The following is a 13,567-nucleotide window of genomic DNA, read 5'->3' as shown; positions in this document are numbered from 1 at the left end:
GGTTTCTCACTGCAGTGGCTTCTCTTGCTGTGGAGCACGGGCTCAAGGCGCATGGGCTTCAGTAGTTGTGGCTCGCGGGCTCTAGGCCCGCGGGCTCAGTAGCTGTGGCTCACAGGCTTAGCTGCTCCGCGGCATGTGGGATCTTCCCAGACCAGGGCTCGAACCCATGTCCCCTGCACTGGCAGGAGGATTCTTAACCACTGTGCCACCAGGGAAGCCCACCTGCCTCCCTCTTTTAAGGACCTTTGTGGTTGCATTGGGCCCACGTGGATAATCCAGGATCTTCTACCCAGCTCAGGGTCCTTAGCTTAATCACATCTGCAAAGTCCCTTTTGCCATGTAAGGTAACACACGTTCCAGGGATTCGAACATGGACATATTGGGGGGTGGGGTCATTATTCAGCCTAGCCACAGGGCCATATAAACGTTTGCACCAACAAAGTTCCACAACATCCCTGGGGGCAGAACCCGGAGCCACTGAGAATGGCAGATCTCAGAGAAGTTTCCGGCTTTCTCCAGAGGATGAGGGGTCTAGGTTTCTCCCAGGCCCTGTCCTTTTCAGAACCTCGTCTGAACTGAGCCCCAAACGCCTCCCTGAAAAGAGCAGCCTCTGGGTCTTCCCAATTCTTCTTCCCTTGCCAGGACTCCCGGGAGATCCTGGCACTGCCCTCCTACATTCAGTGCTATAGTTTCAAAGCTGTGAAAGTCGTAAAAAAATAAAACATAGCCACTGGCTGTTCTCTGAGGCTAGCCCTGTATCTATAAAAGGCATCAGGCAATTTTCCAATCCTGCAGCTGGAAGACAAAGCTTGGGTAAATATACATCCCCACCATAAACCCTGCAGGAGCACCGTTCTCCCGGCCTGTGTTTGCTACAGCTTGAGGAAAATAAAATACAAGCAAAGCTAGACTGGAAAAGAGTATTCTCCTCTCCCCACACTCCCCCTTTGGCCCACAATGCTGTGAGTCTTAAACGTTAGCATATAGAAGAGTCACCTGGAATGCTAGCTGAAATGCAGGTTCCTGGGCCTGCCCCACACCTGCAGGGTCAGAAAAGGAGGGAGAGTTGCCCCAGGAGAGCACAGCCTTGTGGACGAGCACTGCCGTAGGAGAAGGAATTTCCACCTGCAGTTCCTCGGGAGGAGGTGCCCACAGAGCCTGGGGCCCTCCGTGGGTCTCCATTTTACTAGCAAGTGGACTCCCTTTGCTTCAGAATTGGGATGGGGGCATCCCCCCCTTTGGCTGCCTGCCACATGAATTTGTATAAAGGGCCTTGAGCTTTCTCTGCTTCTCAGTGCACCTGAGTTAAAGCCCCAGGATAGCCTTCTGGAGGCTGGCCTGACCATGCTCCCTGGGCTCTTCACCTTGCTAGCAACCCAGTGCATTAGCTAGGAATGCTTTCAGTTGTACGTAACCAGATGCCAGGCTGATAGTGGCTTAAATAGTCCGGAGAATTTCATGATCTTCATAACTAGATGAAGGTAGGCCAATCTAGGATTGGCTGGCAGCTCAACGTGTCAGAGAGCCAGCAGGTGGCACCACAGATGTTTCTGATGTTTTCCTCATGGACATAAAATGGCTGTCACAGCCCCGGGCATCACGTCTTCCTGCTGCTGTGTTCCAAGGCAGGAAGCAAGGAGGCAGCCAGGCAAGTGAGAGAGAGTATATGTGCCCTCATGGGCCCCTCTCTTCTCATTAGGAGAAAAAATGTCTTTTCCATGGGTCCTCCAGACAATTTCCAATGATGTGTCACTGACGGGATGACACATGCCCACCCTCAGCTGCAAGGAAGGCTGGGAAGTCTGAATCTTTCCTCTGGGGCCTCTGCAGTGAGGGGTGGGTGGACATGGCCATGCTGCAGCCCAACTACAAGCAGCTCCGCCCTATCCAGTTAGCATACGGGAGAACAAGAGGAGGTCTCAGGACTGTGTGGTTTCTGGGGGAGTCCTTCCTCCTACAGGACCGAATCCTAACAGTTCTGCCAGATGAGTAGCCGTGTCCTATTCCAAACTGTCCAAGAGTTACTCTTTCAGCTGAATATAATCCACCCTGCATTTTAAGTCTGTTCTCTCTTTTGTCCTCAGAGGAGAAGGAAGCATTGAGAAAGCAGGCATCCTTGATCCCCAAACCTGTCACAGGCTGAAAACTCACTGTCGGATCACTTCCAAAGCCTCCCTCTTCTGGAGAACAAACCCCAGATTCTTTACACTTCCCATGAGAGCCAACTTTTCCAGCCTTGAAATCCTCCAGAACAACGGTCCACACCCTCTTTTGACACTTGATGAAATATTAATCAAATTGCATCTCTGTACCTTTATTGGAAGTGTTTTCAATTTCCTCCCATCCCTGACACAGAGACCCCACACCAGACAAATCACATTAATAAGGTCATATGCCCGAGACAACGGAGGGCTTCTTAATGCAGCATGACCCAGGGCAGGCCATGGAAGGGGTGGGAGCAGAGACCCACATTTCATAAGCTTCTGGTAGACTGGCCCTGGGCATCACCCCACTGGTGTCATTACACCCAGCTTTGTGCAAACGGCAGTAAGCACTGCAGAGGTCCTCCTCTCCGGAAAAGGCTGGACTCTCTCTCTCTCTCTCCTTCCCTCTCTCTGTGCCAGTACTCACATCTGCATTCCTCGGAAGCCAGCATTCTGCTGAGGAATGTCAGCCTCGAACATACCTGAAGAAGCAAGGCAGGAGGGCAGTGGCTCTTCCAGCTATTTCTACCCATATTCCTCTTCCTCACTGTCTTAACAGCCTCTTGTTATTATATCCGATTCCAGGCCAGCCGCTGTGTGAAACACCCAGCATGCGTCATCTCCTCTGATCTTACTACAATCCTTGGTACTAGGACTTGACTGATGAGAAAGCTGAGGCTCCAGGAGACGCAGTGATGTGCCTGTGGTCCAGCAGTTATTCATTAGAGTTCTTATGGCCAGGACTTGATCCCCTCCCCTCTGGCTCTGGGAGCAAAGAGCGCTTTCTACTACTAAGCTACATTGCTTCCTGGTATGAATGAAGTGGCCCAAGGCAGGACAGAGGGCTGAGTCCCCATCAGCATTACTTGTGGAAATACCACCCGGTACCAAAAGCAGTTTATTGTTATCAGCTCGGATTCTCTCATCAGAATCCCTGTATCGCACCTCGGCTTTGTGCCACTTGTTAGCTGTGTGACTTTGACCGAGTTACTTAACCTCTCTGAAACTGTTTCCTCATCTGTAAAAAGGATCTAAAATCACCTACTATTATGAGGGTAAGGTGAGGATTAGGTGAGATGATGCACACGGGGCCCTCCTAGCACACAGTAGGTGCACAATGAGAGATGGATTATGTCAGGAAAGTAATGAGGGGTTGTGATGCAGATCAAATATTATATGTATATTTATACATAGTATGTAAATATAAGACGTGTGTGAATGGGGGGAGCTGTGGGTACCCCACTGTTATGGGTTAAATTGTGCCTCCCCCCAAAAAGACATTAAAGTCATAACCCCCAGAACCTGTGAATGTGGGCTTATTTGGAAATGGGACCACTGCAGGTGTAATTAGTTAAGATGAGGGCATAATAGAGTAGGATGGGCCCCCAATCCAAGATGACTGGTGTCCTTATGAGGAGGCAGCCATGTGAAGACAGAGACACACAGGGAGAAGGCCAGGTGATGGTGGAGACAGGGGTCAGACTCATGCGCTGCCAGCCAGGGAACGCCAGAAGCTGGGAGAGGCAGGGAGGGCTCCCCTAGAGCTTTCAGAGAGAACATGGCCCTGCCAACATCTTGATTTTGGACTTCTGGCCTCCAGGACTGTGAGACAGTTCATTTCTTTGTACTAAGCTTTGTATTAAGCCACCTGGTGCTTTGTTACCACGGCCCTAGGAGACAATGGTAAGATTCCCGTTCCTGTCGGGACCCTGCTCCTCCTCCTCTGCCCCGGGCCGCTCCACTCCATCCTGCTGCTCACCCTGCTGGCCTCACAGCTGCTGCCTGTTAAGGGCCCTGCAGAGCTAAGAAACGCAATAAAACCCCACCCTGCTGCCATTTGCATCATGGTAGAAAATCCAGTTGGGCTAGATTCAGGATTCCATAGTCTCAGCATGTTGTGCTTAACTTTATTTCCAGGAAGATGGTGTGTTCCTGGGAGCTGGTATGAAAGAAATCCTCCGGGCCTCAGGTTGCCTGGCTGGGTCTGCCCCGTGCTGGGGTGCGGTCGAGAAGGTTCTCAGGAGAGGTGGACGCTGTGTGTGTCCATGCTGCTCAGGATGCTGCCCGGCAGACTGTCACTGCCCAGCGCGCCCAAGGCTCCCGTCCCCTTCAGTGTCCTGACTGGGATGAGTGACTCTGCTTTCCAAGCACGGCAGCTCCCTGGCCCATGTTTGGAACTTATTTCACTGGGGTTGCATATTTGGGGCTTGACTTGGGAAGGACAGAGATCTGTTGTTAGAAAGGAGGATGAAGTGGTAAATTATTCTTGTGTTCCAGGGGTGGAACCACAATATAACTGGGTAGCTCCTAGGTACCAACAGCTTGATATCTGTTAGCGCTTAAAATCTTAATACTGACCCTGTTGGGAGTTGTTCTAGGTGAGGGCGGGAGGGGCGGTCCTCTTACAGCCGGGAAGCACTTCTGGGGTCAGTACTTCCTGTGTGTGTGTGTGCCTGTGCATATATATATATGCATGTGTATTTGTGCAGGTGCACTTTCACAGGTGTGGAGTGTGGGGCATGCGTGTTAGCTGTAATTATTATGAGAGATAATGTAATTTTGCCTAAAGCTCTCCCAACTAAAGCTGCCCGATTCCAGATTCTGCCCCCTGCACCCGTAGAGCTCTTTCCCCAGCTTCGCCATGCTCACCTCTGATGCCACATTCCCAGATCCCTTACGACGTGTACTGCCATTTCCTTACTTCTGGTTGAGTGTGAACCACCTCCCTGTTCTCACTTTAGTCTCGTCCTTCCAGCAAGAATATCCATTATGTCATGGGTCTGATGAGTTAGCTACTTGTTTTCCCGGTAAACATGAGGAAAATAGCTTGAAATAATAAGTGTGTCCTTATCTCACCTAAATGTCTCCTCACACACACCCCCATTGACAGGAAATGTCACTCACACTGCATCTTGTGGTTTGGAAAGAAAGTGACCGAGTGAATGTCGTCCATGACATTCTGTGAGGGACAGGGCACCATATTAATAATGTCTACAATGGGGTTTCCTTAATATCCTCTGATTTAGTCTACGCAGCAGCAAGGGAGGCGGTTACCATCAGTCCCTTTACAGAATCACCTGGAAAGGGCCTCAGCAGGGTTGCTCATTGGTGGGACAGTACCAGGCATGGCCATGTATCTGGCATCACTGCCCCCTGCCCAGAAAATGGCCACAGAGCTGCCGAGTCATGGGGACAAATAAAAATGCCCCCTCACCAGTTTTCCAGTGCCCTCAGGTGGGGAAGGGCCATGCAGCTTAACCCCTTGTGTGTCAGCCTCCCGAATGCTCTTCCCTACATGACACCCTACTGGCAGAATGCGCACCCCCTGGAGCCCCCGTGAGTGCCGGAGTCGTGAGGTCACAGGCTACCGGTGGGAAGGCTTTTAATGTCAGCACTGCCAGGGAGTCACCTAAAGAGATCTCACAACAAAGGATACAGGTCTCTGAGACTCATGTAATTGTTGTAAGTTATTTCTCAATCTAAAAAAAGGAACAACTTCCATACCTAATTTGGTATCTGTATGCTTCATACTCTTTTTCTTAAAGAGGACCCCATATTGCATCAAGCTTCTTAGCCCACAAAACCTGGATCCACCCCTGAGCGTCCATATGGCTCGGGGTCTGTCAGAGGCCTTTGTGCAAAAGTGCCTGCCCTTTGTGGCAGACCCGCATGCTGAGCCCCTCTCTCTGCCTTTCAGCCTCTGGACTATGAGATTTCTGCCTTTCACACCCTGCTGATCAAAGTGGAAAACGAGGACCCGCTGGTGCCCGACGTCTCCTACGGCCCCAGCTCTACAGCAACCGTCCACATCACCGTCCTGGATGTCAATGAGGGTCCGGTTTTCCACCCGGACCCCATGATGGTGACCAAGCAAGAGCACATCTCCGTGGGCAGCGTGCTGTTGACGGTGAATGCCACAGACCCTGATTCCCTGCAGCATCAGACCATCAGGTGAGTGGGCGGCTGGGTAACCTGAGACGGGAGGGAGGCCGGCAGCAATGGCTTTTCTTTTCTGGTTGCAGGGTCTGGATTGTCAGGAGCAAACTACCATTAAATTAAACTTGTTAATGATCTGGGTGAGCAGGAAGTTTGTGTCATAATGAAGAGCTGGCGGCTGGTGGCACCAGGGGACCAGGCTCGTTGCCCCTGCACCTGATTCCTGGCAGTAGACTAGCCCGGGAGGAGAGTGGCTACGGGGCTGTGTTCTCAAATGTCCAGAGGGGTCTGCTGGTGCCAAGCACAGCGTGGGAGGGACAAAGAAAGGAGCCGCCACATATGGCCCCTTGCCTCTCAGACGCCTACTTTATCAGCTGCCACAACTTTATGAGAAAGGCTAACTCCATGTACAGTTAAGGGTATTAGGAGTTTAGAGAGGTTCAGTAACTTGCTCAAGACTGCCCAGCTTAGTAGTGGAAGAAATTAGGATGCAAACTTTACAGTATAATCTGCAAAGTCCATGCTCTCTTCTAAGTGCTCTGGACTCTGAACTGTCAGAAGGGAAAGGAGTAGACATTGCCTGGTACTTAGAAATGGACCGTCGGGGTTGGGTTTTCCGCTGATGATTGGCAGACCAAAAAAAAAGTTCAAATTTTCAGTGTTCATTTCTTAAGCTCTGTCCAGTACTTCAGAAGAAGGGATTTTCATAATGAGATTTAATTAAATGATCATTATCCACAGTGCATCTCATGCTAGTGGAGATGAGATGCCCTTGCTGGTGCGACGTTTCACAGTAAACACATTGGCACGCAGGTCCAAATGCACGCTTGTCTCCGCTAAAGAAAGTAATTAATCTTCCTCTTCCAAAATCTAATCTTTTCATATGAGGTACCAATAACCAAGTATTAGACACACTTCAAATAAACATGTCTTATTTTCCTGATTTGAAACACCTGAAAATGTGCCACCATCTCCGCGTCAGCCACAGGACCGTGGAGCAAGCTGGCAGAAGCTATTTTCCAACCCCAGAAGGGGATTTATTTTTACAGCAAAACTTTATGAAATGCCAGACAAACTAGATAAAAGTACAAAATAATACCAAATCCTGTAATAATGTAAATCTGAAATAGCCATTCTTTTTTTTCCTTTTCTCCTTTTTTTTCCCTTTTCCTGCTCAGTATCTGGCAAAGGAAACATACAATTTAAACATCAAAGAGAAAGCTTTCCTTAAGTACTTAGATCGGGAAACCTGTAGCTTAACAGACTGTAAGGTAGTTGTACAAATTTAGGATGTGTAGGGGAGCTTAACTGTTGATTTGCAGTTCTACAAAGAGGTGACTCCAGGGTGGGTAGGAAATGGATTGAAATGGGGTTGATGTTGCTAAGCCTGGGACTGTGCCTTCGTTGGGTGACTTGGGACGCTGCCAGACAGGAAAGTGTTAATGTGATGGGGAGGGGCTGAGGCAGGTGTCTGGGATCTGGGAATAGAGGTCCTACTAAGGTGGGGCAGACAGTGGAAAAGGTGGGTCTCTCGGAGTTCTTTGTTTAAGACCACATCTGGCTGACTTAGGCAAAAGGGAGAATTTGCTGGAAGATTCTACACACAGTTGGTAGAATTTTTCCCCACTGGTAACCACTAGTTTTTTCTCTATACCTGTGAGTCTGTTTCTGTTTCTTATATATATCCATTTTCTTTTTTTAGATTCCACATATAAGTGATAACATAAAGTATTTGTCTTCTCTAATTTCACTAAGCATAATGTTCTCTGGGGCCATCCATGTTGTTGTAAAGGGTAGATTTTCATTCTTTTTTATGGCTGAATAATATTCCATCATATATATATATACATATACATATATATATATATAAAATAAATATATAAAACATCTTCTTTATTTGTTCATGTGTTGATGGGCACTTAAGTTGCTTCCATGTCTTGGCTGTTGTAAATAGTGCTGCTATGAACACTGGGGTGCATGTATCTTTTCAAATTAGTGTTTTCTTTTTTTTGGATATATGCCCAGGAGTGGAATTGCTGGATCCTATAGTGGTTCTATTTTTATTTTTTTGAGGAACCTCCACACTGTTCTCCATAGTGGCTGTACCAATTTATATTCCCACTAACAGTGTACAAAGGTTCCGTTTTTTCCACATCCTCTTCAGAATGTATTACTTGTGGTCTTTCTGATGATGGCCATCCTGACAGGTGTGAGATAGTATCTCATTGTGGTTTTGATTTGCATTCCTCTGATGATTAGTGATGTTGAGTAGATTATAGAATTGAAGAATATGTTTAGAACTGGGCCAGGATTGCCCAGGAACTTGGGCATTGTTGAGTCTCTAGGTAATGGGACCTGACGGGCTGGCACTGCAGGACCTCACAGGGAGAGTGACCCACCTCCAGCCACTATCCACTCTCGTGTCCCTCGGCTCACGGTTCACATGCCCAGGGGCGGGTCCACTTTACCTGGGCTGGAGCCTCGCGCCCCCGACTCAGGGCACCTTGACAGTCAAGAGACATGATGTTCCCAGATGGGGCTGCCCCTCCTCACCCCCACGGCAGGCAGCTGATTGAGAAGGAGGAAGGAAATCCCATCTGGCAAGTAGAGTGTGGTGCTTGGAGCGTGGCAAGAGGCCACGGAAAGCAGCCCCAGCAAACTGAGTCGGGAGACAGGAGCCTGGAGAGGGAGCGTGTGACTGGCAAGAGCCAAGATGTTGAGGGGCACCAAGACCTGGATTGGAGCCATGGAGAGCAAAGGCCGGCTCCTGGAACCGGGGTACAGTGGTCCTCCATTCCATCTCGGGTGGGGCATCAGTGGCGCCCAGTGTGAGAAAAGGAGATCAGAGAAAGCAATTTGTAAATTACTAGACGTGAGACTTGCGGTAAAAAGCAGGAGCGTAGAAAGCTCTGAAGAGCTTCCTGTTTCTACAGTTGCTCATTATAGCTGTGACGCTCAGTCACAAGTGGCCAGGACCCATCTCAGACTGACTTTTGCCAAAAATGCATGTACTGGCCCACAAAACTGAAAAGGAGGACAAGGACATCCAGCGTGAGAATTCAGGTGCTCAGAATATATTCTTTCCCCACCTCTTGACTCTGCACTTGCCTGGGTTGGCTTCATCCTCAGCCATATCTGTATGGCTGTAGAGGGTCAAGGCCGCCAGCAATGCCAGTCCTACCAGCAGAAAGAGATCCTTCCTAACCAGTAGTATCAATACTTGCCCAAGGGCCAGGTTTGCGTCTCACTGAGCCAACTTGGACACACACCTGTCTCTGACCCAGAATGGCAGGAGGATGGGATGTGCCCGGGGCTAGTCCTGGTGCGTGTGCCCACCGTGGACCCAGCATCCAACCATAACGAACTGGGGTGGTGGGTTCCCAAAGGAATGCAGAAGGCTCTTCCCAGAAGGTGGGAATGGATGCTGAGTCATCAGGGACCACGGAGAGCCACTGTTGACCAATTTCAATGTCACGAGTCCCCTCAGAAAATATAGCTGAGGTGTTTCTGTGGCTGTTTGCCTGAGAACTGTAGCATTTACAAATGGGGCTGGCTGAGCAGTGTCTGGACAAATCACTTTTCCAGCATTGAAGCAAAATAAATGCATGTGTGTGTATGTATGTGCATGTGCATGTATGTGTGTGTGACACACATTTCTCTCTCTGGCCTGACTCCTCGGACATATTCCTTCCTGCTGGGATCCAGAGTTGCCCAGAAGTGACCCTTTCTCAGCCTGGCACTGACTGGATCTCCCTACGCCCCTTTCCTCTCCCCTCCCCTCCGCCCTTCCTCTCCTGTTGCTGGTTCTGAGCCCATCAAAGGCAGGGATAACATCCCTGACATGTTGAGCTATTGTCACAGGAACTCTTCAGGGAGAAAAGGCTCATTAATTATCTGCAGCCTTTGATCCTGTACACGAGAAACACTGTCCCCGATGGGCTGTGTGTGCAGAGGCTGAGCAGGGCTGAGGGGAGGGGCCAGGCTGGGACATGGTTTTCTAATAAACCGTGCTTGGCTCTCCAGAATTCTCAGAAAGACACGATGACCTTGTGAGTGGTGGTGTTGTTGTTGTCTTAATGATTCTTTGGGGAGCAGGCATTGGAAGAGGGAGGAACTGAGAACTCCTATTTTTATCTCAAGGAGAGCTCTGAGTTCAGCTGACAAAGGCACATGCAAAAAGATGCTGCCAGCGCCATCTGCCCCTGTCTTGATTCCCGGCAATAGCACGGCGCTGGGCTCTGCAGTTGTGCAGGTTATGCGGGTGTCCCTGTCTGTGTGTGTGACTCTTTGTGTCCACATTGTCATTCTCTCTGTGTCCCTCTCTGTGCCGATTACTGTTGGTCTGTCCTTTGCTCTGTACATTTCTTCTACATGTCTCCCTCTCTGTCTCCCTCTGCCCCTCCTCCCTCCCCATCACTGTCTCTGCTGGCATCTTCCCCCCCCCCCCAGGTCCATCTTTCTCTCTTGTCTCACGGCCGTCTCTTCTCTGTCTGATTCTCTGCTCCTTCCTTCCTCCCATTCCTCTCTCTCCTCTCTTCTCTTTCCTCCTCCTTTATCTGCTTCCTCCCCCCTCCTCCTCCTCTTCTTTCTCTCCATCTCTGTCTCTCCCCCTCCCCCCATTTCTATCTCTATCAATATCTCACTCCAAGACTCTCTGTGCCTCAGCTCCAGTAACCCCATCTCATCTCAGATGCCTAGCCAGGCCCTCAAGGCATCTTAGCACAGCAGGAGATGCTCCACCCCAACCGGCCTGATTCAGGTCCTGCCCCCAAGTTGACAGGCACTTTGACCTCCTCCCTGAGGGCAGGCTCCTTCCCTTATCAAAACAGGAAACTCCTCCCCACTCCCAGCCCCCACAAAGCTTAGGACCTTAATTCTAACTCATTCCTGGTCCTGTCTTCTGTGATGGAAAGCCCTTCTCAGGCACAGTGATTCTGCCGCTGCCATTGTGATGCCCTCTTTTATCTCACCAGGGAATGTTAAAATCAGTGAAAGGCGTCTTGATCTCTGAGAAGCCTGTAACTCTGAAGACAGGAGGTGTCCAGGCATCAGAGTGAATATTCTCACTAAAAAGCCTGAGTTATTAAAACTTGTTTAAAAGCCCATCGCATTGTGCTTAGCCAAATCAAAATGGACAGCGGTGGGCTAGTGACAGATGAAATTCTTCTTTTTAATGACTTATATCTTCTTATCCTTATTATAAAGTTAAGATAGTTCATGGAGGAAACTTTTGAAAAGGCAGTTGAGAATAAAGAAGATAATTTTAAAAATCTGTAATCGTCCCACCCAAGGAAATCCCCTTTTAACAGCTTAGATATATCTCCAGTCACATGTGCGAGTATTTCCCTTTTTTATTTTCAAAATTGGCTCACATCACCCATTTTGTTTTGGAACCTGTCATTTTTACTTCCCAATATATGGCAAATAGCTTTCCATATCAAGAAATAGCCACTATTTTTCGTCACTGAATAGTATGCATTCTACAATGCTATTACACGAATATACTTATTTATTCATTCCCTTGTTGGCTATTTAGACTGTTTCCAATTGTGTGAAATTATTTTTTTAAAAGGTCAGTGGACATGCTTGTAGCTAAATTGTTTAATGCATCATTAATTTTTTGAAAATACTTTGCAAATGTGTTGATGTTAATGCTTTTTGTCATATAAAGACTTCTTTGTCTCTTTACCTAGGCAATCACATTTCTATTTTCCCTTATTATTTGAATTGATGGTTAGAAAGTTTCTGTGCTCAAAGGTCATGTGAACGTTGACGTGTTGTAAAACAGAGCTGGTCTCCACACCCTGTCCTCTCAACCTGCAGTGACAACGAGACAGGCTTCAGCTTTCAGGGTGGAGCCTTCCTCCGTGTACACGAGACAGGAATCTGGCAGTTCTCGATGACATTTCAGTGTCTCCAGTGAGGAGTGGACTCGTGCACCTGAAATTGTTGGCTAATTATCGTCAGAAAGAGCAGCTCAATGATAATTATGCTAAAATGGAAATGACTGTATTTGCCCAACATTCTCTAACAGTGAAATGAGAAGCAGGGACTCACTGTTGCATCAGATCTGTTGCTTTGGTTACTCTGAGGATACAGCCGGCAGCTCAATCATTTTGAATGGTCTGAGAGGACTTATTTCATTCTCTGACCAATCCGGGGATTTCTATTGAGGCAGCCAAGTAGCAATTCCTATTCCAAACATTTTTCTGACAGAACTCATCTTATCCAGGGTCTGTAGTAAACAACTCTGCAGCAGAGACTTCTGCCCACACACTGAATACATAAGATACGTGTTGAGGAAAAATATTGTCCCCACCCATGTGAAATTACCCATTACTCCTCAACATTTTTTTGGGAAAGGATCATTCATCCAGGGAACCCCACAAGTGTGCATCTAGCAGCACTGTATCTGTGAGGATTAAGTTTGGCTCAGTATAAAAGGAAAATTCAAAATGATGGTGGCTCAGAGAAGATAGAAGTGGGGTTTTTTTCCTCCTCATATAAAATAAGTGTAGAGCGGCTATGGCAGTCCAGGGCTAGGATGGCAGTTCCGCAAAGCTGTCAGGGGCCCAGGCTCCTTCCTGCTCACCATTCAATCACCTCGAGACTGGCACCCTCTTCCTCACGGACAATTATTATGGTTGCTAGTGCCTCAGCCTTCACATCTGCATTCCAGACAGTAGTTTGGGAGAGAGGGAAAGAAGAAGGGAGTCTCTTATATTTTAAGGAGTCTTCCTGAAAGTTGATCACATTTCTATTTAAATCTTATTGGCCAAAATTAGTCACATGGCCAACACCTAGCTGTAAGAAATACTAGGAAGTATGGTCATTTAGCTGGATAGCAACCAACTTTTAAAACTGGGATTCTTTACTAAGGAAGAAAGGAAGAGTGGGTATTGTGAGGTAACTAGAAGTTTCTGCCATAAACACCTTTGGGGATTGGACCTTTCTGTGTAATACAAAACTACAGGGTAGATTTTAAAAGATGAATACATGCCATGAAATTATATTTTTACACAATCAAAATAATAGATAATTGTGTTGCCAAAGACAGCTGCTTGAAAAAAGCACAAGCATTATAGTGTTCCATTCATTCCTTTACTGAATTCATTTACTGGTATTTATTTAGAGGCTACTATGGGCCTAACACTGCTGGGTGCTATCTTTTCACTTGTGAGAATGATCTCTGCCTACAGCCTCCGGGGAGCTTTTAGTCAAAAGAGCGAGAGCTTTGTTGCAAATGATGATGCCCCAGGAAAGAAGGAAGAGGGAGGGAGGGAGAGAGGAAAAGGAAGGAAGGAGAGAAGGAAATTGTTTCCCTGGGAAGTAAAAACCAGTGGTCTCCAGCTGGGGAGAAAAAGCCAAGCAACAGAAATAACTTATTTCCAAGCATCATTATGGTCTCGCTTATCAACAGATTCCTG

General features: G+C 48.0%; 1 protein-coding gene across 1 annotated transcript in view; it reads left to right on the top strand.

Moving 5' to 3' along the window:
• The window catches only part of CDH13 (cadherin 13), a 1,038,265-nt gene that overhangs the window by 921,378 nt on the left and 103,320 nt on the right, over positions 1 to 13,567 (top strand). The window contains exon 10 of the mRNA XM_007182584.3: positions 5,902 to 6,155. Within this exon, the coding sequence (XP_007182646.1) occupies positions 5,902 to 6,155 (254 nt within the window). The remainder of the gene's footprint in view (positions 1 to 5,901; positions 6,156 to 13,567) is intronic.

Source organism: Balaenoptera acutorostrata, chromosome 19 (assembly GCF_949987535.1).
Source record: "Balaenoptera acutorostrata chromosome 19, mBalAcu1.1, whole genome shotgun sequence".
NCBI lineage: Eukaryota > Metazoa > Chordata > Mammalia > Artiodactyla > Balaenopteridae > Balaenoptera > Balaenoptera acutorostrata.
This window is presented reverse-complemented; position numbering and strand designations above follow the sequence as displayed.